Source organism: Macaca nemestrina, chromosome 14, assembly GCF_043159975.1.
Source record: "Macaca nemestrina isolate mMacNem1 chromosome 14, mMacNem.hap1, whole genome shotgun sequence".
NCBI classification, from domain to species: domain Eukaryota; kingdom Metazoa; phylum Chordata; class Mammalia; order Primates; family Cercopithecidae; genus Macaca; species Macaca nemestrina.
This window is the reverse complement of record NC_092138.1, coordinates 65,039,529-65,064,423: the sequence shown is the minus strand read 5'-3', so window position 1 is coordinate 65,064,423 and position 24,895 is coordinate 65,039,529. Positions and strand designations below refer to the sequence as shown.

At 46.3% G+C, this 24,895-nt stretch overlaps 2 protein-coding genes across 4 annotated transcripts; one reads left to right on the top strand and one right to left on the bottom strand.

Annotated features, from left to right (window-relative positions):
• Positions 1 to 10,016: 10,016 nt before the first annotated feature.
• On the bottom strand, positions 10,017 to 24,885 carry LOC105485742 (RGP1 homolog, RAB6A GEF complex partner 1). 3 transcript variants are annotated; one of them, XM_011748201.3, is made up of 9 exons: positions 24,759 to 24,885; positions 24,262 to 24,396; positions 23,758 to 23,894; positions 23,396 to 23,479; positions 23,148 to 23,297; positions 22,725 to 22,871; positions 22,385 to 22,512; positions 21,999 to 22,188; positions 10,017 to 21,466 (listed from the first exon to the last, which is right to left on the bottom strand). In XM_011748201.3, the coding sequence occupies exons 2-9, from the start codon at positions 24,375 to 24,377 to the stop codon at positions 21,243 to 21,245; spliced, it is 1,176 nt and encodes a 391-aa protein (XP_011746503.1). In that variant the 5' UTR covers positions 24,378 to 24,396; positions 24,759 to 24,885; the 3' UTR covers positions 10,017 to 21,242. The 3 variants fall into 3 exon arrangements, with proteins under 3 accessions (XP_011746503.1, XP_011746505.1, XP_011746504.1); XM_011748203.2 differs by lacking the exons at positions 23,396 to 23,479; positions 24,262 to 24,396 and having other exon boundaries at positions 23,148 to 23,358; positions 24,759 to 24,872; XM_011748202.2 differs by lacking the exons at positions 23,396 to 23,479; positions 24,759 to 24,885 and having other exon boundaries at positions 23,148 to 23,358; positions 24,262 to 24,395.
• On the top strand, positions 20,002 to 21,051 carry MSM (microseminoprotein, prostate associated). The gene is made up of 3 exons (XM_011748200.3): positions 20,002 to 20,131; positions 20,354 to 20,462; positions 20,837 to 21,051. The coding sequence occupies exons 1-3, from the start codon at positions 20,002 to 20,004 to the stop codon at positions 21,015 to 21,017; spliced, it is 420 nt and encodes a 139-aa protein (XP_011746502.1). The 3' UTR covers positions 21,018 to 21,051.
• Positions 24,886 to 24,895: the final 10 nt, after the last annotated feature.

Sequence of the window (24,895 nt, the reverse complement as noted above, 5' to 3'; positions counted from 1 at the left end):
GCAGTGAGCTGAGATCCGGCCACTGCGCTCCAGCCTGGGGGACAGAGCAAGACTCCGTCTCAAAAAAAAAAAAAAAAAAAAAGAAATATCACTTTAAAACACAACTTTATAGCTCTTTTATACAACCCCACCACAGTTAGTATGCAGCTCAAAAAATATTTGTTGAGTAGAATTGAGTAGTCTAGTATAAAATTTTTACAAATGATCTAGCTGAAGAAGAATACAGTGGAGTTGTTAGTTTGCATATGACAGTAAGTTCCTCCAGTTACACATCAGTCACATTTGATGTTACTGTCATCTACTTAAAACTCTTACCATGGTTTCTATAATAGCTCATACTCGTAGTCATCCTTCCATCTCAATATCCAGCTGATGTCTCCCCATGATGAAGATCCTCTTCTTCCTCTGAGCTCGAAGCTCCCAATCTCCAGGCTCTAGTCCTCAGATTTCTGCATTCTTCTTTCCACACTCATTTCCTTGGTGAGTTAATCCATAACCATGCCATCACCCGTCACCTTGATGCATATAACTGACAGTAGAAAATGACCTTGTTTCACTGGGTGTGGGCATATGTGTCATTGTCACTACATATGTAAGGTATCTCAAAATTGCACAACCGTAATTAATAGAATTTTGTAGTACAACTCCCCAAGGAAAAGACTGCTTGGAAGATTTGAGGAAGAGTTGTTGGCACAAATGGCAACTCCTGCCTCCCCTCCCCCAAAAGCAAATCAAATAAAAATAATACATAAATAGAAAAAAAGTGAGCAAAGTATGGGTTTAAAATTCTCAGGTTAATGGTGTTATACCTTGTTTGGGGAAGGAAGGAAGGAACTATGTAAATGCAATAATTGGCCAATGGAAGGTAGAGAAAAAAGGTCTTAGAGTCTACATTTTTAAAACTCACTTACATGAACAAAGTACCCATTTTTATCAATCACATCTTTGTTTTTTAATTTTTCTAGCAGTCAGTCCCAGCCAGCTGATCAGATTACTCTCGTGTACTCAGCTTTAAGGCAAACCTAACTGCCTCCCTTCTCTTCCAATCAGATTTCTCCCCTTAAGCTTCTCCTACATATAAATTACAAGCCACCACTTAAACCCAGGGTATGTTAAATTTAGGTCCTGAAATAAGCTAAGAGCTAGCCTCAGACCCAATTCATAGAACATAAAGATTATAGATTTTTGGAATTAGAAGACAGCAATTTTGGGCTAATTTTTCATCAATCTTAACTGAAGGGTAGAACTACTAACCTTAACATCTAGCTAATAAATATGTTTCAGACAAGCAATACAGGAGAGAAGGAGATGGTTAAGGAGAACAGAACTTCCAAGGCTCAGAACCACTAACACCTCCAGAAGGGGTAAAGGAAGCATCTAATCATATCTAGGCCAATAAAGCTGGGCTGTGTTCTGGGATGACTGCTTTTTAGGGCAGTGCGTAAGGACACAGATTCCGGGACTTGCCAGCCAAGCAGAGGAGTTACTGTAAATATTTGTTATGGAAGTTACTCCTCAGAAAAGGGGTGCTAGCCAAACTAAACCAAGATCAAGAGCCAAGGAGAATCAACTGGGCTAGAGAATCAGAGGGGCAAAGATAGAGGCACAGACACAGAAAAAAGTAAGGTCAGCTTCTAGGAAGTGATAAGAGGGCAACAAAATGAATGGGATGCTTCAGATCCAGAGACTGAAATTCATTCTGATCCTACCAAACCTCACCAGGTTAAAGGTTTACCTTGAAGGTATAATACACCTGTGTGAGCACCTGCTCTTTCCTCTGAACCCCTGCTACTTCCTGGAGTTCAGGTTTTCTTCTGATTTGACAGGCAGAAGGTTGCTGTGTTTATTAGGGAGAGGCTTAGGGGAGGCTGGGAGCTCCAGGTGTGCTCCTCTGATCCTCTGTAGCCTACCCACTCATTCAATTATTATAAGTAACCTGAGCATCTCCAGGAGTGCAGCCAAACACTCTGACACTCCCCTACAGCTGACTGTAGTGGTACACCCTCCATGACACCACACTGTCCAGGTTTTTTCCAACCACCTGGCAGCTGTTTCTCAGTCTCTTACCGATTCTTCCTTCTCTACCTGCCCCTGGGTTGATTGATGATCCTCAGGGATCTATTCTAGATTTTTTTTCCACTCAACTCTCTCTGTCTACGGTAATACCTAGGCCTGTTGCTCCAATAACCAATTTCTGTATGCCAAGAATGAATCGCTAGTCCATTTCTATCAGCTTTCAAATCATATATCTAATTGTCCACAGGATATCTTCACTTGATGTCTTGCAAGAACTTCGAACTCAACATCCAAACAAGACACATGATTTCCCTCCAAAATATATTCCCACCCAATGTTTTCCTACTCAGCAAAGGACACTATCATCCACATAGGTGCTCAGCCAAAAACCTCAATTATCCTTGAATTCTCCATCTCCCTCACTACTCTCCACATCTAAGCCTTGCTGGACATACCTCCAAAATATGCCCCAAATCTATCTTCTCTACTACCTCTACCCTATGCAGTTCAAACCACCATCATCCTTCATCTGGACTAATGTAACAATACCTTAACTTGTCTCCCAGCATCTAGTGTTGATCCACTCCAATCCACACTATAAACATTCAAAATGCAGTGCTGGTAAGAATCTTAGGCAGAGAAACTGAAGCAATCCCTGCCCCGAGGCTTGGCAGTGAAGGAGCTGAAATGAACCAGACATGCAGATTTGAACTATATTAAAATTTTTTAAATTCTTTTTTTTAAAATGCAATGCTGGCAGTCACTCCTCTGCATAAAACCCTTGAATAGCTTCCCATTGTGCTTAGGATGAAATATAAACAACTGATCCTGAATTTCAAGGTGCCCCATGGTCAGGTCCCTGCCTCTCTTCAGCCTCGTCTCACGTCACATCCCTCTTCCTCACCCTCTATACTCTAGACACACTGAACTTTCGTTCCTTTCTCTCTCATCTTTGCACATGTTGTTCCCTCTGCCTGAAACTTTCTTTGCACTTTTCATCTGATTACCTCAAAATCATTCTCAGGTCACAGCACAAACCTCCCTACTTCCTTTACAAATTATGTTCCCCCAAAAATGTGTACTCCAATAAGACTCTGTATTTTCTCAGTAACATTTCTGAAGCTTAATATTGTTCAAACTTCATTGTATTCGTGTGTGTTTATTCCCTTACCTCTACAAAATACTGTGTCCTCAGTCCCCAGCACAGTGTATGGCATAACAGACTCAATAACAGAATGAGTGAATGAGAAAAAAAAAAAAAAAAACGAATGACAAAATCAGGATGGGTTGAGCTCCTCAGGGTGAGGAGAGATAACAGTTGGATGCTGATGGAAACAGCATCAAGGACAACAAGACAAGAACCTGTCTTCCCAAGTCTGACAGGGCCAGGTACAGTAGATGTGTTTCAACCACATGGTTCTTTCTTCCTTGGCAATGGGTGCAGCCAGGGCTGTGACACTGGTGGTGCTGAGGCAGGTACACATGGGCACGCAGTGCCCCTGCAGCTGAGTGCACCTAGCTCCCTGCTCAGCTAGGCCGCTTGCTACCTAACTTACCTCAAATGGACCCAATCAGTCCCCGTTGGACACTGTAAACAGGCATGCCTCATTCCACATTCAGTCCTGTCTCACTTTATCGAAAGTGGTGGGTGAGCTGAGGGCACCCTCTACTCACATGAAGGTCTTGTGCATCTTCACAATTGCCTACATTGTCCCTCATAAGCCCCAAACCAGTTTAACATAGTCCTATCTGATCAGTTAATGTCTTTTTAGGTACTGCTCAGACTCTCTTGAATAAAAATTGCTCAGTCTCTCAGATAGCAACCCCTCTCCTGCTTATCTACCTGAGATGGATCTGGATATATCAGGGGAAGGGGACTTCATAGCAGCAGGAAAAAGTTGCAACCCTTGAGGAAGTGCTCCTCCAGCTTCTTAAGATCTCCAGGCCAATGTTCCTTTGCCCCTGTTTGCTGCTTACTCTGCAGGCAACCATGGTCCAACTCTGTGCTAGTATAACTCTAGGGTCTCTCTCAGCCTGGAGACAGCCTGAGTGGTACCCTCTGGCAGAATAAATTGCACTGTCTTCCCCGGAACTATTTTTTCTGAGTGCGGTTGTGATCCTATTGCACCCCTCAGACGCATGCAACAGAAACCCTTCATAGTCTCTGCGCCAAGGGCTTCCCTGTTGCACATACGGAATGCCCCACATCTTCACCTCCAGGGTCAGATATCTCCATAAAATCTCACTGATGTCTCTTTCAAAATAACCTCTCCACGGTCAGGCACAGTGGCTCATGTCTAATCCCAGCACTCTTGGAGTCCAAGGTGGGTGGATCGCTTGAGCTCAGGAGTTCAAGATCAGCCTGGGCATCATGGTGAAACCTCATCTCTACAAAAAAGACAAAAATTAGCCAGGAGTGGTGGCACATGCTTGTGGTCCCAGCTACTTGGGAGAGTGAGGTGGGAGGATGCAGTGAGCCATTGCACTCCAACTTGGGCGACAGAGCCAGACCTTGTCTGAAAAAAGAAAAAAAAAAAATTCTGGCCAGGCACAGTGGCTCATGCATGTAATCCCAGCAATTTGGGAGGCTGAAGCGGGCAGATCACCTGAGGTCAGGAGTTGGAGACCAGTCTGGCCAATATAGCGAAACCCTGTCTCTACTAAAAATACAAAAACTTAGCCGGGTGTAGTGGTGGACGCCTATAATCCCAGCTACTCAGGCTGAGGCACAAGAATTGCTTAAACCTGGTAGGCGGAGATGGCAGTGAGCTGAGATTGTGCCACTGCACTCCAGCCTGGGCGACGGAGTGCAAAACAACAACAACAACAACAACAAATGTCCACTTAATGTCTACGTTTCTTTTCCTATCATCTAGTTCTAGTCTTACCAGGCTATGTCCACGCTCAGCAAGAAAGAATGCCATGATGAATTTAATGATGTCTGTTAAGGACAGATGATAAAGGAGTCAAGCCATGAATAGTGTATTTGCTGATATCATCTGTTTCCTCAAATCCATCAATATAAATTAATCTGCCCTCTTTATTTGTATCTACTAAAATCCTACTCATCATCCAAGACTAGGTCATACAGCTCATCCTGCTCTGACTTAACACCATTTATTATTTGGCTATTTAATACTGGTATTAGTTTATAAAGGTTAATAGTAAATAGAACTTATTTTTAATACTTGAAATGGCTTGAAGAATGGTGGTATCACTAACACAAAGTATGACTTGTTTTAAGGAATACATGAATGGCTAATTATAGAAGGTGTCTGGTCCTCTGGCTATCAGAAAAGAGATCTAAGAGTTCTCCAAAGATAGTATTAATGAACTCTTCTGGAAAAAAAAATAAAATAAAATAAAACCAATTCACTTAAACCAAAGAAAAGAGCATTAAGTCTGGTCATTACACCTCAATAGTAACAGGAACATGAGATCATTTGATATGATTCTGCATCCAGTACTGCTCTACCACATGACACATTATATTACAGTTGGTTGTATGCAGCCCAAGATTCCCTTTTCTCTGCAGATCAGTGACTCTTCATGGAAAGAGGTTCATGCTCTATCACACAATAATATTAAGAAGATTACCATCGGCCGGGCGCGGTGGCTCAAGCCTGTAATCCTAGCACTTTGGGAGGCCGAGACGGGCGGATCACAAGGTCAGGGGATCGAGACCATCCTGGCTAACATGGTGGAACCCCGTCTCTACTAAAAAATACAAAAAATTAGCCAGGCGAGGTGGCAGGCGCCTGTAGTCCCAGCTACTCGGGAGGCTGAGGCAGGAGAATGGCGTGAACCCGGGAGGAGGAGCTTGCAGTGAGCCGAGATCTGGCCACTGCACTCCAGCCTGGGCGACAGAGCAAGACTCCGTCTCAAAAAAAAAAAAAAAAAAAGAAGATTACCAACAATGCTTCCTTCAATTGAGGATTTGAGAAACCACAGAGAGGCAACAACATTTTTCTTGACTTTAACATATATACAATGGATGCTCGTTATAATAAAAACACAATTTTAGGCCGGGCGCGGTGGCTCAAGCCTGTAATCCCAGCACTTTGGGAGGCCGAGACGGGCGGATCACGAGGTCAGGAGATCGAGACCATCCTGGCTAACACGGTGAAACCCCGTCTCTACTAAAAAGTACAAAAAACTAGCCGGGCGAGGTGGCGAGCGCCTGTAGTCCCAGCTACTCGGGAGGCTGAGCCAGGAGAATGGCGTAAACCCAGGAGGCGGAGCTTGCAGTGAGCAGAGATCCGGCCACCGCACTCCAGCCTGGGTGACAGAGCGAGACTCCGTCTCAAAAAAAAATAAAATTAAATTAAATTTAAAAAAATAAAAACACAATTTTGCCCACTCCAATAAAAACTCCAAGGGAGCAAGGACATCGTCCAGTGTTTTCATTACTGTAACTCCAGTGCCTGACTCATAGTAGGTAATCTATATATATTTTACTACTGAACAGTTACTACTTAATAAATATTAGATGAAGATAATACACAGAACAAAAGTTTAATATTTCTATTCTACAACCTGTCTGTCATTTGAAAGAGGCAGTCATCTTTATTCCAGATTCTTCCTTTCCTACTGTGTCTTTTGTGCAGTGAGAACAAAATTAAGCATGCAATCAAAATGGATCATAGACATAAAAGACCTAAATGTAAAAGCTGAAATCATAAAACTTTTAGATATATGAGAAAATGTAGGAAAAAAAAATCTCTGTGACCTGGTATAAGGGAAGATTTCTTATGCAGGATACAAAAAACACTAGCCATACAAGAAAAAAGCAAAAAATTAGACTTCACCAAAATTTAAAACTTCCGCTCCTCAAAAGACACTATAAAGAAAACAAAACGGCAAGCCACCAAGTGGGGGAAAATATCTTTAATTCATATACTCACAAAGGACTTGTATCCAGAATATATAAAGAACTCTTAAAACTCAGTAACAAGAAGCCAAACATTCCAGTTTTTTAAATGGGCAAATAATTTGAATAGATTTCACCAAATATGAGATACTGATGACAAAAAAGCACATAAAAAGATGCTCCAAGTCATTAAACATTAGGAAAATGCAAGTTAAAACCACAATGAGGCAGCACTACACATCTACTAGAGTGATTTTTTTTTTTTTTTTTTTTTTTTTTTGATAAACTGACGATACTAAGGCCGGGTGCAGTGGCTCACGCCTGTAATCCCAGCACTCTGGGAGGCCAAGGCAGGCGGATCATGAGGTCAGAAGATCAAGACCCTCCTGGCTAACACAGTGAAACCCCGTCTCTACTAAAAATACAAAAAATTAGCCAGGTGTGGTGGCGGGCGCCCATAGTCCCAGCTACTCAGGAGGCTGAGGCAGGAGAATGGCCTGAACCCGGGAGGTGGAGTTTGCAGTGAGCTGAGATCATGACACTGCACTCCAGCCTGGGCGACAGAGCGAGACTCTGTCTCATAAAAAAATTAAAAAGAAACTGACAATACTAAGTGCGGGCAGGGATGCAAAGCAACCAGAACTCCCATATAATGCTAGTAAGTGGAAAACTGTACAGATGCTTTGGAAAACAGAATGGCACTTCTCTTTTTAAAAAACGTATCTTATTTTATTAATAAATTAGTAACTTTTTTTTTTTTTTTTTTTTTGAGACAGGGTCATGCTCTGTTACCCAGGCTGGAGTACAGCAGCAAGATCATGACTCACTGCAACCTCCGCCTTGTAGACACAGGTGATCCTCCCACTTCAGCTTCCCGAGTAGCTGGGACTACAGGCCTGGGCCACCACACCCAGCTAATTTTTGTATTTTTTGTAGAGATGGGGTTTCGCCATGTTGTCCAAGCTGGTCTCAAACTCCTGGACTCAAGCAATCTGCCTGCCTTGGCCTTCCAAAGTGCTGGGATTACAGGCATGAGCCACTGCACCAAACTGGCAATTTTTATTTATCAAGTAAAACATTCACTTACAACAGGACCTAAGATTTCACTTCTAGGCATTGATCTTAAAAAATGCAAACATATGTCCACAAAGACTTCAATGTGAGTGTTCATAACAGCTTCCAAAAAAGTGGAAAACAGCCCAAATATCCATAATCAGATGAATGAATAAACTGCTGTATGTCCATACAATGAATTATTGCTCAGCAGTAAAAATGGACAATTTTTTTTTTTTTTTTTTTTGAGACAGAGTCTTGCTGTGTTGCCAGGCTGGAGTGCAGTGGCGCCATCTTGGCTCACTGCAACCTGTCTCCTGAGTTCAAGAGATCCTCCTCCCTCAGCCTCCTGAGTAGCTGGGACTACAGGCGTACACCATCACGCCCAGCTAGTTTTTGTATTTTTAGTCAAGACAGATTTTCACCATGTTGGCCAGGCTGGTCTCAAACTCCTGACCTTCCATGATCCGCCCACCTCGGCATCCCAAAGTGCTGGGATTACAGGAGTGAGCCATCGTGCCTGGCCAAACTATTAATATACATAAAAACATGAATAAATATCAAATACAGTGTGCTGAGTTAAAGAAGCCAAATGCAGCCGGGCGCGGTGGCTCAAGCCTGTAATCCCAGCACTTTGGGAGGCCGAGACGGGCGGATCACGAGGTCAGGAAATCGAGACCATCCTGGCTAACACGGTGAAACCCCGTCTCTACTAAAGAAATACAAAAAACTAGCCGGGCGAGGCCGGGGGCGGTGGCTCAAGCCTGTAATCCCAGCACTTTGGGAGGCCGAGGCGGGTGGATCACGAGGTCAGGAGATCGAGACTATCCTGGCTAACATGGTGAAACCCCGTCTCTACTAAAAATACAAAAAACTAGCCGGGCGTGGTGGCGGGCGCCTGTAGTCTCAGCTACTTGGGAGGCTGAGGCGGGAGAATGGAGTGAACCCGGGAGGCGGAGCTTGCAGTGAGCCGAGATCACGCCACTGCACTCCAGCCTGGGAGACACAGCGAGACTCCGTCTCAAAAAAAAAAAACAACAACAACAACAACAAAAAACTAGCCGGGCGAGGTGGCGGGCGCCTGTAGTCCCAGCTACTCTGGAGGCTGAGGCCGGAGAATGGCGTGAACCCGGGAGGCGGAGCTTGCAGTGAGCTGAAATCCGGCCACTGCACTCCAGCCTGGGCTACAGAGCGAGACTCCGTCTCAAAAAAAAAAAAAAAAAAAAGAAGCCAAATGCAGAATGCAAAATACATACTCTGTGACTCCATTTACATGAAACTCTACAAATCTACAGTGATAGAAACCAGATCAGTGTGGATTGCAATGAGTGGGGAGTAAATGCAAAGGGTAATAAGGAAATTTGGGGGCAGTGGTGGGGTGGTGACAGAGATGTTCTATATCTTGATTGGGAAGATGATTACACAGGTATATACATCTGTTAAAACTCACTGAATTGTACATTTTAAATGGGTACATCTTCTTGTATATAAATTATATTTCAATAAAGTTGAAAAAAGTATTTTGAAACGGTTATTTAAAAGTATTTTTTGTTATCAATAGTAGCTGGCCAACAAATCATTATAGAGATTAAGCAGCCCATTGGTAATATAAGGTTATCCTTGCTCCATTAGCCTTCTGAAACATACCAGAAGAACGAGTTCTCTATCAGTGGAAATGGAGGTTAATTTCTTATTCAATTCACAGAAGTTAAAGAGTGTGAATATGCACACTTCTCATCATTAGCTTAAGTCAAATTTTAAAAAATCAGACCAAGCAATAAGAATTAAAATTAACCTTTTTCCATTGAGGGAAAACTAAACACTTTTCTTCTTTTCTTTTTTCTTCTTTCTTCTTCTTTTCATTTTATTTTATTTTATTTTATTTTTGAGACAGAGTCTCACTGTTTCCCAGGCTGAGTGTGGTGGCATGATCATGGCTCACTATAGCCTCAAGCTCCTAGCCTCAAGCCGTCCTCCCACCTCAGCCTCCTGAGTAAAAAAAGGAAGTCTCTCTTCCTCACCTCCTCTCCTTTCTCAATCTCTCTTATCAGTTAATGTCTGTCATCAGTCTGATGTGTTTTCTCTTTTTTTTTTTTTTTTTTTGAGATGGAGTCTTGCTCTGTTGCCCAAACTAGAGTGCAGTGGCAAGATCTTGACTCACTGCAATCTCCATCTCCCAGGTTCAAGCAATTCTCCTGCCTCAGCCTCCCAAGCAGCTAGGATAACAGGCATACACCAACACACTCGGCTAATTTTTGCATTTTTAGTAGAGACAGGGTTTCGCCATGTTGGCCAGGCTGGTCTCAAACTCCTGACCTCAGGTGATCTGTTTGCCTTGGCCTCCCAACGTGCTGGGATTACAGGCATGAGCCACTGCGCCCAGCCTAATGTGTTTTCTTCCAGGCAATTTCTATATATTCATTCTTGTTTTAAAAAATGCATGCATGTGAGATATAAATAGGATTATATTATTGGTATTATTATGTAACTTGCTTTTTATAGGCTGTGATTTTCTATTTCTTTTGTATCTTCTTGTCATGCCTGATTAAAACCGTACACATGAAAATCCTGCCAAAGGTGAAGTCTAGGAATAGGGAGGAACTCAGTTAATCTCACTATTATATAGCCCATTAATTACTCATAATAGGATGGATTTAGGCTCACATTCAGCTGAACAATGAGGATCCTAAAGAATGCTAACACAAGGCTAGCCTGAAAAGTTCTTATAAGAGATAGGGAGAAGGTTCTTAAACAGGGAAATCTCAGGATGAAAACAATGTTACAAGAAGAATAAAATGGCAACAGTATATATAAAATAGAATTGAATTAGACAGCAAGGAGACTAGTTAAGTGGCTAATACAGAATAGTAGATTAGAAGAAATGAGATTCTGGATTACAGTGGTGGCCAGTAGAATGGAGAGAAGCTTTTACTGAATTCTAACAAGGCAGACTTGTAGAGCGGAGGAAACAAAAGATTTGAACTAGAACAGCTAGATTTGAGTCCCAGCTCTGAAATTTACTAGCTGTGTGACCTTTGGCAAGACCCTTCTTCCATATCTCAGTTTCCCTGTCAATAAAAGGAACATCTTGAAATATCAGAGCCTTTAACTTTTTTTTTTCTTTAACAGCAGAACTATTTTTTTTTTTTCAGTTAAAAAGAAAATCTTCAAGGAAGCCAGTACATTTAATTTGTAAAACAAATAAAAGCAAGATTGTTCTGGTTGAAGCATAGGTAAAGGGCTCAGAGCCTCAGCTAGCCTTCATTTCAACCTTGTCAGCCACTTCTGAGGCATCCTTCAGAAATCTCCAGAGGGCTGAGGAACAAAGTTTGAGAAATCTCTAAAGACTTTACTATCAACTCTATTATCACTTACTTAAGGGGGTAAAATTGACAGAGGTGCCTAGAAAAGTAACAATGAATTTAATAGTGCCACAGAATCACATGACAGAAAGGGCGAATTGACTTTTCCTAAATCTGCCTGCTTCTTCTTGCAGGTTGAACCCAATTTAATGTCTAAAACCTTATCTAACCCTTGTGCAAACAGTCATCTAACCCGTATATAAACAATATGGACACAATTTACTGCCTAACAATTCAGCTCATTCCACTTCGGGGTCCGCAAATGAGTCAGAAGTTCTCCTTATCAAGCCAAAGCTTGTCCCCCATCACTAAATAAGTTCTTTATCTTCTGGAACTAAACCAAGTAAATCTAATCGCTTCTTCATCATGACAGTCCTTCAATTGTTTGAGGAGAGCTATCACATCTGCCTTATTTCCCTGTATTCTCCCTTGCTCTGGCATGGCATGAATGTCCCAGGGAGGCAGCCTGCTCCTGTTTTGGATCAAGTCGGATTTTTTTTTTTTTTTAAACAGAATCTCACACTGATCTCAGCTCACTGCAACCTCCATCTCAGGTTCAAGTGATTCTCCTGCATCAGCTGGGATTACAGGCATGTGCCACCATGTCTGGTTACTTTTTTGTATTTTTGGTAGAGATGGGGGTTTCACCATGTTGACCAGGCTGGTCTCGAACTCTTGACCCCAAGTGATCTGCCTGCCTTGGCTTCCCAAAGTGCTAGGATTACAGGTGTGAGCCACCACGCCCAGCCTGAGTCAGTATTTTTAAGCATCTAAGCGCAAGTAGGTTTTCATTTATTCATGGCTTTAAAGAGACTTAATTAATCAAGCCAGATGATCCTCCTTTAAAAAATGACTAGCTGGCTGGGCACGGTGGCTCAAGCCTGTTAATCCCAGCACTTTGGGAGGCCGAGACGGGCGGATCACGAGGTCAGGAGATCGAGACCATCCTGGCTAACAAGGTGAAACCCCGTCTCTACTAAAAAATACAAAAAACTAGCCAGGCGAGGTGGCGGGTGCCTGTAGTCCCAGCTACTCGGGAGGCTGAGGCAAGAGAATGGCGTAAACCCAGGAGGCGGAGCTTGCAGTGAGCTAAGATCCGGCCACTGCACTCCAGCCTGGGCGACAAAGCGAGACTCCGTCTCAAAAAAAAAAAAAAAAAAAAAAAAAAAAGACTACCTTTGATAAGTGTAAACAGAACCCAAATTCATTATTTGTTTTTGTTGTTGTTGTTGCTGTTGTTGTTTAGACAGGGTCTTGCTCTGTCACCCAGGCTGAAGTGTAGTGGCACAATCATGGCCCACTGCAGCACTGACCTCCCAGGCTCAAGTGATTCTCTCACCTGAGGCTCCCGAGTAGCTGAGACTACAGGAGTGCACCACCACACCTGGCTAATTTCTGTATTCTTTTTTGTAAAGACAGGGTTTTGTCATGTTACCCAGGCAGGTCTTGAACTCCTGGACTCAAGCAATCCACCTGCCTCATGTTCCCAAAGTGCTGGGATTACAGGCATGAACCACTGCACCTGGCCCTAAAAATATTGTTTTCTTGCTAAACATTAGCTGCTTCCAGTGTATTAGAAGTAGATTGCCAAACCTTTTGGCCCAAAGCAAATTGTAAAGAAATTTAGCTAGGGATGCAAAAACATCTAAGACTCAAGGTCCAGTGAAGTAGGCATAAATAACATAAATAAAGAGAAGCATCCTGATTTCAAAGCTTGCATCTAACAACCAACTCCCAGGGAAATGTAGTTCTCATGATTACAAATTCAGTTATCACCAAAATGCCATGAAATATCAATGCTAGAAGGAAAGCTTCATTCACCATTCCCTATCCCACCCACCCCATAAATCTACTACCAGGTCTGTGAAATCAGGATCTGTGGCTTGGGCCTCAGTATCTGCCAGTCTGGGTAGTTTGGGGGATAGGGAAAAGGAAGTATGACTGAGTCCCTAAGGAGAAAGCAAGCCAGCATAGCCACAGTCCGTGATGCCTGTGGGAACACTGAGCCTTTACGGTTTCCTGTGCTCCAGTTGTCTTGGTAACCTGAGGCCTCCTTATTTGTGTTGGCATCATGGGGCCAAAAGCGGAAGCAAAGCTGGAACACCAGGAAGACTTGCAGGGAAAAAAAATGTAGATAATGCAGCAGTTATGCCATAGGAGGGTCAAGCCTAGGGCAGAAGAATTACCTGGTTGGGGGTGGGAAGGTAGTGTCTTGTAAAAATCAGATCTGGGTTCTACCTTCAGCATTTCTGATTCAGTAGGTCTAGGATACGCTCAGGAACCTGCAATTTTAAGAAGCTACCACCTACCAAGTAAGTCAAAGACCACACTTTTAAAACTCCAGCTACAAATCAGCAGTTAGGAAGAGAAAGTATAACCATTTAATCAATTTCAAAAAGCTGATATTCTAGCACAGTAATTCTCAACACTCGGGTAGAGGGCATATTTTGTCTTCCAGGAACATTTGGCAGGATTTGGAGACATTTTGGTTGTCACAACTGAGATAGTATCACTGGCATCTACTGAGTAGCTGCTGAGCATCCTACAATGCGCACAGGACAGCACCCCACAACGAAGGATTATCCTCCAAAATGTTAACAGTGTCACAGCTGAGAAACTCTGTGCATGAGAATATTCCACTCTCCCAACAACCACCCCCTCCCCTCGCCCATTAGCCTCAATCTATTGGAAATCAATGCTACACAGTTTAGGTCACAATGCAGAGACTTATGTGAGATCCCCTGAAAAACTTTTGAGACCCCAGAAATCTTTTTCAAAATAGTGAATTTCATTAAACAGATAGATATGGAGAAGATTAGAACAGACAATAAAGGAAAGTAAGTACGGGAAACAAGGGTGAACCAAAAAAAGAATCAAGAGAGGCTGAGGCACTGGGTGACAGCAGCGGGAAATCAATGCTGCCCCTCAGTGAATGCAGCCCATTTGTAAAGAGATGATAAACCCATGAAAAATAACATAGGCACAAAAAAGGAAAAATGGATAAAGGAACTGTGTAGAAGTAGCTTTAGGATTTGTCAAGTGTAAATCTGGATGAAAAAAGGACATTAGAGATTCTTCTGCAAAAGAATGCTTAAATAAAAATTCTACGGCAAAGACAACAGGACTTCTAGAAGGAGGTCAAGAATTATATCAGAAAGGAAAAAAATTCTAGGTATTTACAACCCTCTACTCCTAATCACCCCCAAGATAGGTGGATTCAGAAACTGCACCTTGGTTTTACTGAGCAGAGATCATGAGAGGGAAGGGAAAGTGGAGAAGCAATTGCATATCAAAGAATTTTTTTTTTTTTTTTTTTCTGGAGACAGGGTCTCACTCTGTCACCCAGGCTGAAGTGCAGTGCAGTGGTGCAATCTTGGCTCACTGGAGCCTCAGCCTCCTAGGTTTCAGTGATTCTCCCATCCCAGCCTCCGGAATAGCTGGGATTACAGGCATGCGCCACCACGCCCAGTTAATTTTTGTATTTTTAGAGACAGGGTTTCACCATGTTGGCCTGGCTGGTCTTGTACTCCTGGTCTCAAGCAATCTGCCTGCCTTGGCCTCCCCAAGTGTTGGGATTACAGGTGTGAGCCACTGTGCCCGGCCCATCATCTATTGTCTGTAATAATTTAGAAAACTGGCACCAGGATTATGAAATTAACTATACAGTGTCTGGCATAACACCAAGCTTAAATGGTCACTCAGTAGACTTCACAATAATGGCCACTTTATGCTTCTGGATGCAAAACGTTGGGAGAGTTTGAAGTGGATATGAATTTGAGAATGTGTTTTATTGTAGGAAAAGTAATGGAAACATAAGCATCTTTTTCTAATCACAGGAAAGTTTAAGGTTTTGGTGAAAGCAAGCATAACTGAGTTTAAAAACAGTCTAGAATAAGAAAAGGGTAATAGAAGAGGAAGGAAGGCAGAAGTGGACCATACAGAATAAACAATCAAGCCTAGCTTTTAAAAAAATCTGAGGTCTTACTAAAGAGAAAGGAGGAAAAGGGAGGATTTCAACATAAGAGTGTTAAAGGTGGAAAAGAGCCAGAAAGGACTGTGGGGCTTTAAAAAAAAAATCAGTGAAGCAGTAATGGTGTATGTTGGCGAAGAGAAGTGTAGAGTTGAGAGAAGGGAGAGAATTTATAGTAGAGGAAGTTAGTGTGAAGTTTTCCTCTCAAGATGCCCAGCAGAGCAAAGAAGGAATGAAGGCAAAGGCCACTGGGAATAGGGTAGGGCTGGGGCTAAAACAGCATGGGAGAAAGCAACAGGGCCCAAAGCAAGACATTTTTCTTTTTTTTTTTTTGTTATTATTAATTGACCCAGATTTGCTTGTTTGGGACCAAAGGCAATGCAGAGTTTAAGGTTCTTTATAATTTATAAAGTAATCGCCTTTGGCCCAACACAGATCATAAGGATCATGACAGAATTAGTGTCTCTGAGACAAATACAAAATACCATTTTAGTGTTGATTTTAGAAGAGAAGTCAGGCTAATAAATTGCTGTGTTGTAGAAATACTATGGTGAATTAAACAGCTTTAACTTTTTCTGTCAGCCACAGGATAAATACAGAAACTGTATAGTTACATACACATCCACAGAAGATAGTAGCCTAACATATATGCTAAAACTGTGAGTTGTTTGTCTTTGTATACTGTAGTCCAAGGCTCCCATTCCAAGAAATGTTTTACTTGGTTCAAAATGTATAGGGCCTGTTAGAGGGCTACACAGAAAAAAGGTTAAAAATAAAGACAGTAAAATGAGGGAGAGGAAAAGTGGAAGTGCAGCACTACTGATCCAGAAAAACTGAGGCATCAGTCACAAAGAATTCAATCAAGTCAGTGAGGGGAAAATGGCAGAAAAGTCAAACAAGAAAAAGGCTCAACACCATATTATTAATCTGAGAGCCTCACTTTGGGTTTTAAGTCAAATATTGAATTAGATTGTGCAACTCTTCTATTTTTATTTTTAAATTTTTTATTTTTTAAAAATCCAAAATTACCTAAATCGTTTGACAAATAGAGTCATACAATTTTAAATGACTATAAAAATGTGCAGATCAGTGCCAAATTTTTTGGCAAAGGCTGAATGGCAGACAGTAATCCAAGACGCAGACAACCTTGCTTTTAAACCATCCGTTACACGAGACCAGCAGGCTCCCTTCTACCTATGAGACCAAATAATCCCAAAATGTACCCAAATAATCATAACTCCCCCTACCCCCTAAAACCTACCCTTCACTGTCTACGCCAGCCTCTGGACAGACCTGATGCCTGGGGTTTAGCCATTTCCACCTTCCCACCTGATGTTGGTCTCCCTCCTCCCTCCTCAGGTCCCTCAGTTCTCCCAGGCCTAACTTGGCGTGTTTCCTTCCTCTGTCACCCCAATCAACCCGGCTCCCCTGCCCTTTCTGGGCCTCGCCATCTGCCGGTTTCCCCTTTCCTCCTCGGGGGCTCCTCCTTGCCCTGGGGTCTGCTCTCGGTCCGCCAAGTTCTCCCAAGGGATCCCTCCCCACCTGCCTCCATTCAGTCAGACTGTGTTCAGTGTCCGTTTCGCGCCCGTAGCGACATCAGGACAGAAGCCCACTAAGGGACCCTCTGCTCCCAGAAACCCTCCGGGGCTCTGGCCCGCAGCTCCCCTCCCTCCGGCGGCGGGGGTCGGCGGTGACTCACCGGAGGGCCGCCGGGGTTGGGGGTGGGGCCGGAATACTCTCACTTCCTCGCCGCGCACCTGCCCCGAGGCTGGAGCGCCGCCCGGCCGGGCCTCCGGCGGATGTTTTCCTTGTCCCCATGCGTGCGGTGCTCGCCAGCCGCCCCCTCCGGGCCCTGCGCGCCAGCCACCGAGCCCCGGGGACCCAGCGGGCCTGGTCCTCAACGACTCACCCCCTCCCCATCAGGCATGCATGCGGGCTCGACCCACACCTCTGCGCCGCCCCCCAACTTCTGGGAGAGGACTCCTGGCTCAGCCCAGCCTCTAGCTTTCCAGAAGCCCCTGTATGCCTACCTCATCTTCGTTACAGGCGATGAACCCTCACTTCTGTCCCCGTTTCTGCACACGCACCAATCCCCACTAGGGCTCCCTTCCCCTTCAGCATCACCCCCACCTTCATGCGCCCCTGCTACCCACTCACGTCCGCCCCCTATTGGGCTGGCTCTAGCTTGCAGAAGATGGCCCACAGTCCAGCCTCCTTCCAAGGTGTCCACTGGACCCCCTCTCTGGGAAAGGCGGCAGAGCTACTGGCCACTGACAAGACCTTTGGGTCCTCGTGCTAGACAGGCCTTCGAATCCACCTGCTCCCGCCCAGAGAGCAGGCCCAGGCCGTGCCTCCCACACTGCAGCCGACCTCACAGCACCCTGCTGTGCAACTGTGAGTTTTTTCTTGGCACTCCTCTGAAACAGAAAGGGCATCAGTCCTGACTAGGGCGAACGTGAGGTCCATTCTGCATCTCCATCCACCTTAGCTGTCTCCTTGGAAGAGGACAGGAAGGCAGTATGAGGTGCACTGACACAGTCATTTCTGAACAATGAAGAGATGACAGGTAGGGCGGCCCCCCTTGAAAAGTCAGCGGGAAGTTGTATCTGATGCACTAGGTGGCAGGAAGTGAGTCTTGGAGTAAACGGGACTGAAAACTTAGAAAAATCAAATAAACGCCAAAGAAATTGTCCTTATGGGGAATACGTGGAACATGGGTCTTTGAAGTATGGAAAATGAAAGAAATCCAGTTTGACCAGGGCCTTTAGTGCCAAAGAGATGGCTAGCAGGAGAGTGGTGAGAAAGAACTGGAGAGTTCACATGAGCAGAGATGGGAAGAAATGGATCCGAATCCCAGTGAGAAAAAGCAGGAGACTTAAAAGGACACCTTGTCCCATGGTAGAGATAAGGGTGCAGATCTGGGGGAAGAAGGCTTATTGGGAACAGTTTTTCAAACTAGACATTCAGAAGTCAATACAAGGGCCAAAACCAAAATGCTCCTGGAGGTACCTGTTTTTGAAAGAGGTGGGAAAGGTGACATGGAGCAGGGGTCTCCATCCCCCAGGTCACAGACCAGTACCAGTCTGTGGCCTGTTAGGAAGCGGGAGCACAAAGCAGGACATGGTCCACGAACGAGTGAGCATTACCGCCTGAGCTCCTCCTCCCGGCAGATCAGCAGGGGCATTAGATTCTCAGAGAAGTGCAAACCCCACTGTGAACTCCACATGCAAGGGATCTAGGCTGCCCGCTCCTTATGAGAATCTAATGCCTGATGATCTGAGGTGGAACAGTTTCACCCCAAAATCATCCCCTCACTGCTATCCCCCTCTATCCACTGCTGGAAAAATTGTTTTCCACAAAACCGGTCCCTGGTACCAAAAAGGTTGGGGACTGCTAACATGGAGCATGAGTGTGAAAGGGGCAGAGGTCTATGCCAGGAGACAGCCATCCCCAACAGAAGCCCTCAGCTATGCACAAACTGCTTAATGTCATTCAAAGAAAAGGATGTCACCCATTTTGCCTCTGAGCTTTAACCCCAATCACAGCAACTGCTATTTCCTGATGCTTACGTACCAGAGATGGTGATAAGAGCACTGCATGCATTATCTCATTTAATCCTCATAACAGCCCGATGAGTTGGCATTACTATCCCCAATTTATAGATGAGGAAACAGGCTCAGAGAGGTGAAGTAATCTGACCAGGTTACATAGCTAAGTAGAGTCAGGATCTGAATCCAAGAAGATTGTCTCTGCAGCCTATGCTCTCAATCATGCATCCTGGGCTCCTCCAGAACCTGTGGGAAACTCAGAGGATGCCAAATGATAAATTCCTAAAAACCACACTTATTACATATGGGAGGAAAGAGAGGACACCTCTGTGAACCTGGAGTGATTCATCCTATCAGGGCACATAGCGATGTTCCTTTTTGAAAGGGGGAAAGAACCATCCCTAGAGGTGGGGTGATCCCACATCTGCTGTATGTTTGAGGGTGATAAGCAATGGACAGTTCACCTCTGGAATGCCTGAGGAAAAGAGACCCTCCCCACCATCTCTGAGGGGCAGCCCTATTTCTTGGATACATTAGGGAAACCCTGCCCCAGGATCTGAGAGAAACACAGTCTCCATTCCAGGTGCCTGCTCACTCTCCTGGAGCCTCTGGCCGTCGCACCCTATTGCAGCTCCTGGGTTTGGCTGGGGCACAGGATTAACCATCCCCAGGAAATGCCTCCCTCCGGTCCAGGCAGGGATCCCAGCGTACACACCCCTGGTGGTGGCAGTGGGGGAGAAAGGGGGAAGGTGGAATGCTTCCTTCTCTCCAGGTCAGGGAAGAGATCTGGGGACCACCTGGGGGCCCTCACCCCTCCTGCCTCCTTGCTGGGGAAGTGCCCAGTCCAGTGCCCGCTCCATGGCCACCTCCCTCCCTCTAGCTGTGCCGGGGCATGAATCAGCTCTCACAGCTTGTTAAAGCTAGACCTCTTGTTTTCATGCCCTCACCTCAGGAAACAGAGTTACAGCTTTTCCAGCTCTACTCAGCAGGGGGCCAGGGTCCTCACTTTATAAACATCCCCAGCCTGTGAGAGCAGAGGGCAGGGAGATAGTGTGAGACAGGAGCCCAGGGGAGAAAGAAAGAAACTAAGACTCAAGGAGCAACGCAAAGCAAAGTCAAGGAGTCAAGACCAGAGTAGCTGAGCAGAGGCCAAGAAGGGTCCGAGAGGGCTGTGCAGCAGTAATGGCCCTGAGGATGCTCTGGGCTGGACAGGCCAAGGGGATCCTAGGAGGCTGGGGGATCGTCTGCTTGGTGATGTCTCTACTCCTCCAGCACCCAGGAGTCTACAGCAAGTGCTACTTCCAAGCTCAAGGTAAAGTGGGGTGAGGCATTAGGAATGAAGGAGCAGCAGAGAGGGCACAGGGAGGACGGGGCCTTAGAGATGATCCCATGTCAAAATACCCAGGCTCCCTTCAGCTGTGAAAGAGGAAAGACAAACTAAATACGGATATAGTATGTACTTACCGTCTCCACCCCAGACCTGAAGAGACTCTGCCCACTCCTACACCCACTAACATTTTCCGTTCTTCCCTAGCCCCCTGTCACTATGAGGGGAAATATTTCACCCTGGGTGAGTCTTGGCTCCGCAAGGACTGTTTCCATTGCACCTGTCTGCATCCTGTTGGTGTGGGCTGCTGTGACACGTGAGTGACCAAAGATAGCCAGAGAGAATGACTCTGATGTGAATGACTGAGGGATGACCAGGGAGGGACTAGATTGCTGTGATGTAAGAATGAAGAGAAGAGCAGTACAAGATGGGCCGAACATGAAGGGCCCAACACTAGTGTGAAAGATAAGGCCTCAGGCTATAAATCAGGGGAGGTTGGGGTGTACCTGGAGAGAAAATACTCCTGTTATAAAACAAAAAGGCCCACATATGGTAGGTGAGAGCTTAGGAGGACCAAGGGGCCACTGAAAGGGGCTCTAGTGGAGAAAGCTGTGAGAGAGGGAACATGTGGGCAGGGATAAAGGCAGCCTTTCACTGTGCTGATTCCTTCCCCCATCCTTGGTTTCCCAGGTCCCAGCATCCCATCGACTTTCCGGCTGGGTGTGAGGTACGTCAGGAGGCAGGAACCTGCCAGTTCTCCTTGGTGCAAAAATCTGACCCTCGGCTGCCCTGCAAAGGGGGAGGGCCTGACCCAGAATGGGGCTCAGCCAACACCCCTGTTCCTGGGGCTCCTGCTCCCCACTCCAGCTAAACTCAACTGATCACCCATCTGCTGACTGCTCACTGCTGCTGCCACTTCCAGGGAAACCACTAGCAGCTGCCAATGTATTCTGAATAAATAAATTAATGCTATAGCTGAAAGCCTGACTCTCACTGTCCACGACATTGGACCCCAGGTGGAAAAAGTGGGTTCCACTAGAGTCCAGGTGCTGAGTTCTCAGTATTCGCAAGGAACTAGCGCCAGGGTGGGCCAGTTTCAGATGGTTATGGTGCTGGTGCTAGGGCCTGGGGCAGCATATGAGGCCAGGGTGGGGCTGGTAGGCAGCACCTTGATGGGGAGGTCCCAGCTGAAGGTGTCTACAGGTACTTGTTCAGGACCTGTCCAGGTGGTAGGTTCGGGCTGTTCCACAGGGGGTAGGAGTACCAATCCTGGTTCTCGGGACGTTACAAATTCAAAATGCAATCTCCACTTCAAGGACACTACGGAAGAAAAAGATTAAGGTACAAGCATTAGAAGCCAGCGGGAGTAAAGGCCAATGACAGGATATAGTTAGTGAATGAGAAAAAAACAATCTGTATTCAGGAAGACAGGCAAAAGTCACAGAGCAGGGAGCTGTGATTAAGGGTTTTTCTGAAGCAATTGGGTAGTCCCATAGATGTCAGCTGAAGATAGCAGAATGAAAAGAATACCTAACATAGCAGAATAGAATACCTAACAACCCAAGAGTGAGGCAGTGAAGTCTAGGTAGTGTGAAGTAATCAAAAATCAGTGTATCACAAGCTCCCAGTAGGTAGGCATTGGGAAGGAGTTCTATCAAGCTGTTAGGAGTTTAGGGGTCAGTGCATCTAAGAAACGGGAAGAGGCTGAAGGTCTGAGAAACTGTTCAAGGTCAGAGGCTAGATGTGGGTATGTCTGGGAGTGTGTATAAGGAATCAGGATGCATTACACCCCCCCTTAGCACAGCATTTTACTGTCCCCTTCTCCCTTCTCCAGTAACAGTGAGGGTCTCACCAATGGCTGTACAGAAGCCTGGGGTGGAGCTGAGAGGGATTGGGAGGGAGAAGCTGGTTCTGGTTGTATGCAGGCAGGATTCCTGGTGCCGGGCATGAGTCACATGTGACACAGAGGGGACACCCCCTGCCCCACGTCGCCGCTGGTACTCAGGCTGTACACGCTCCTCGGTCTGTAAGCTGACTGAAAACTGGGAGCAAGAGATGTGTGCTAACAGGAAGTGCTGTCTGTAGGTGAGAGGACAGCCCAACCTCAAGCTGTTTTACAAAGGGACCCTGGATGACCCCACTATCCCCTTCTACATGCCACCCCTCTTTCTACAGGCCTTCCACCCTAGCCCTTCAACTCCAGCACCCAGCGGATAAGAAGCTCTGTTCCCTTCTTACCTGCAAACAAGCTACAGTTCCTTCCCCTAAGTTTAAGGTCCCCACCACGTCCTCGCCAAGTCTGTACACAGATTTGAAGATGCCAAACGTCCCAACTTTCCCTCGGCCATCACTGATATTATATAGATCTGGGGAGAATAGGACACTATAAGCCTGGAGTCTACACACTGGGGAACGTCTAGGACTGGGCACCACAGGCCAAAAGGTGGGGCTTTTCTTTATAATTGGAGGTGTGAGGTATCAGTGGATCCACAGAAGTGTGTGGTGGTTAGGAGACTGTCTGAGATGGGAATACAATGAGGGGAAGGATGGGGTAGGACAATTCTGAAAGAATTCTCACGGAGGCTGCGGCAGGATGTGGCAGCCATTAGGCGCTCCCCAGCCAGCTCAGCTAGCCATGAATCCTTCTTCCCACCTTCATCCTCCTCCAAGAATGGACTGGATGGGGCTACAGCCTCATCCTGGGGAAACCGGACATCCTGAAGGCCTAGAGAAAGAATGAGTGGAGAGGTAACGCTGAGAGGGAACAGAGATGACAGTAGAGGTTAGGGTTTTACATTCCAACGTGAGACGGCTGAAGGTAAGGGGCGCCAGAGCTGAGGTGTACATCTCTATCTCCAGAACCCTCCCTTCCTTCCCAACTCCCGAGCACCATCACTGAGACCAGGAACTTTCCCTGCAGCCCCTCTTGCAAGTCCTCTAAGACAATTTCTGCTTTGACAAGGTCCTTCCCCAGCCCTTCCCTCCAGGAGCCCTTGCTTACCAGTCAGCACAAGAACCCTCAGAGGGACTCTGAGTAACGTGATGGGGGAGTTGACACGCTGGCAGCCAATGGTCAGTTTGTAGACGTACTTGACTGACTGACCCCGAAAGGAGGGTGGTCCCTCTATGGGCAGCACTTCACTGTAGGAGTCTGGTTGGGAAGTAGTTGTCAGGGCAGCCAGAGGCACCAGAGGAGTTCTCCCTCCAGGAGGCTTAGAAGGCAATTCAGGGATGGGGACAATCACTCACATGATTTGGACTCTCCAGGATCTAGCCTCAGGTCACAGAATAGAATTTTTGGTGGAGTAGAAAGGATACACTGACCCCTCTCACCTGAAAAAGGTAAGAATGACTAATTTAATGACCCATTGTCCAGTACTGAACAAGACTAGCATGGCAAGTGGAGACAGTGAAAAGCTGCCAGGCCCTCTTTCCCTGCTGTGAAATGAGAATAGTCTTCTACCCCTACAGAAATAGTCATGCTCCCCAACATTCCCAGCACAACAGGGACTATAAGAACAAGAACAATTAACAACTTCACCCATGGGTGACAATGCCTCCACACACACCCCCCACACCCCACCTCTCCCAGGCAAATGCCCCTCTCTAACCTCGGTGTGGCAGAAAGACGGTCTGGCTGTCCGGCTGGACATCTGGCTGACTAGAGTCAGGGGGAGGCAGTGCTACTCGACTCTCACTGGCATGGAACTGGCAGTGGATTTGAGCACTGGCCCAGGCCAGGGCCTCACTGTGGGAAGAGGAAAAGGAGGTATTCGAGGTAGTTCCCGACCTCACAAATGCTTTTCCAAGCTCCCTATCGCACTGTCTTAACCAACAAGGTTAGATGACTGTCCTAGTGATCAGGAAATCCAGAACTCCAAAGAGAAACCATAAAGAGTAGTAAACTGTGGGTAAAACGGGGAAAGGGGGAGGGGAAGGAAAGCGCACAGCTATGTCATCCACATCTTCTGTTAAAGAGCCCTCTCCTACAATGAGAGCACAATGAGCAAAAGGAGGTAGTGTCGCTACAGGACAACCTGAGCTCTGCCTCAGCCCCAGAGATAATTCTGGCTTCTTCCCAGAAGGGCCACCACCTTCAGTGCCAGCATCCCCACCTGGATGCAGAAGTGGCCGTGGGGGGAAGGGGGTTGGTGACGGTCACTACACACTCCAGCGCCTCCCCAGCCAAAAATACAGGACCCCGGCTCAGCTCTGCTACCACTTCAATCATGGCAGCTCCGGAATCAGATCTAGAAGGAAACAAGGTGGGGCGGAGGTCAGCACCGTGACAGGGAGGAGCGTTGCGGTGAGCACCTAGGGCTGAGGACAGGGGTGGTCAGCACCGTGGTGCCCGAGGGAGCGCCTGGATATAGGAAGGGTAAGCGGGTGGCAGGGAGGCGGCTGAAGACTCAGTACTGCCCGGGGGAGGACGTCGCTCTGGGCCCTGGACCCCCGCCCCTGTGCGCCGGGTTCTTCTCCCTGGGCACCCCCGCGGAGTTGCCAAACTGGCCTCCGCTCCTCCTTTCCTCAAAGTTCCACGTCCCAGCCCAAGATCACGGCCGCCCGTCACCTCGCATAGTCGACACTAGGGATCAGGACCCCCAGGCCTCACCTGCCCGCCCCTCTGGGTCCCGGTTAGGTGCGCGGCAGCGGCGGCGGCGACGTTGGCGGCAGCGTCCGGGGGGCGGTAGAGGCGGGACTTCCCTTCGGTCCTCCACCCTCCGCGGAGTCCCTTCCGGCCGGAAGCGC

Bases quoted from the DNA above. Each gene is read 5' to 3' on its own strand.
- LOC105485742 (XM_011748201.3), bottom strand. From the start codon at position 24,377: ATGATTGAAGTGGTAGCAGAGCTGAGCCGGGGTCCTGTATTTTTGGCT. The intron at 23,480-23,757 runs GTTAGAGAGGGG...TACCTTTTTCAG, and splicing joins CGTCTTTCTGCCACACCGAG to GTGAGAGGGGTCAGTGTATC. The intron at 22,189-22,384 runs GTAAGAAGGGAA...TCTTGCTCCCAG, and splicing joins GAACTGTAGCTTGTTTGCAG to TTTTCAGTCAGCTTACAGAC.
- MSM (XM_011748200.3), top strand. From the start codon at position 20,002: ATGGCCCTGAGGATGCTCTGGGCTGGACAGGCCAAGGGGATCCTAGGA. The intron at 20,132-20,353 runs GTAAAGTGGGGT...GTTCTTCCCTAG, and splicing joins GTGCTACTTCCAAGCTCAAG to CCCCCTGTCACTATGAGGGG. The intron at 20,463-20,836 runs GTGAGTGACCAA...TTGGTTTCCCAG, and splicing joins GGTGTGGGCTGCTGTGACAC to GTCCCAGCATCCCATCGACT.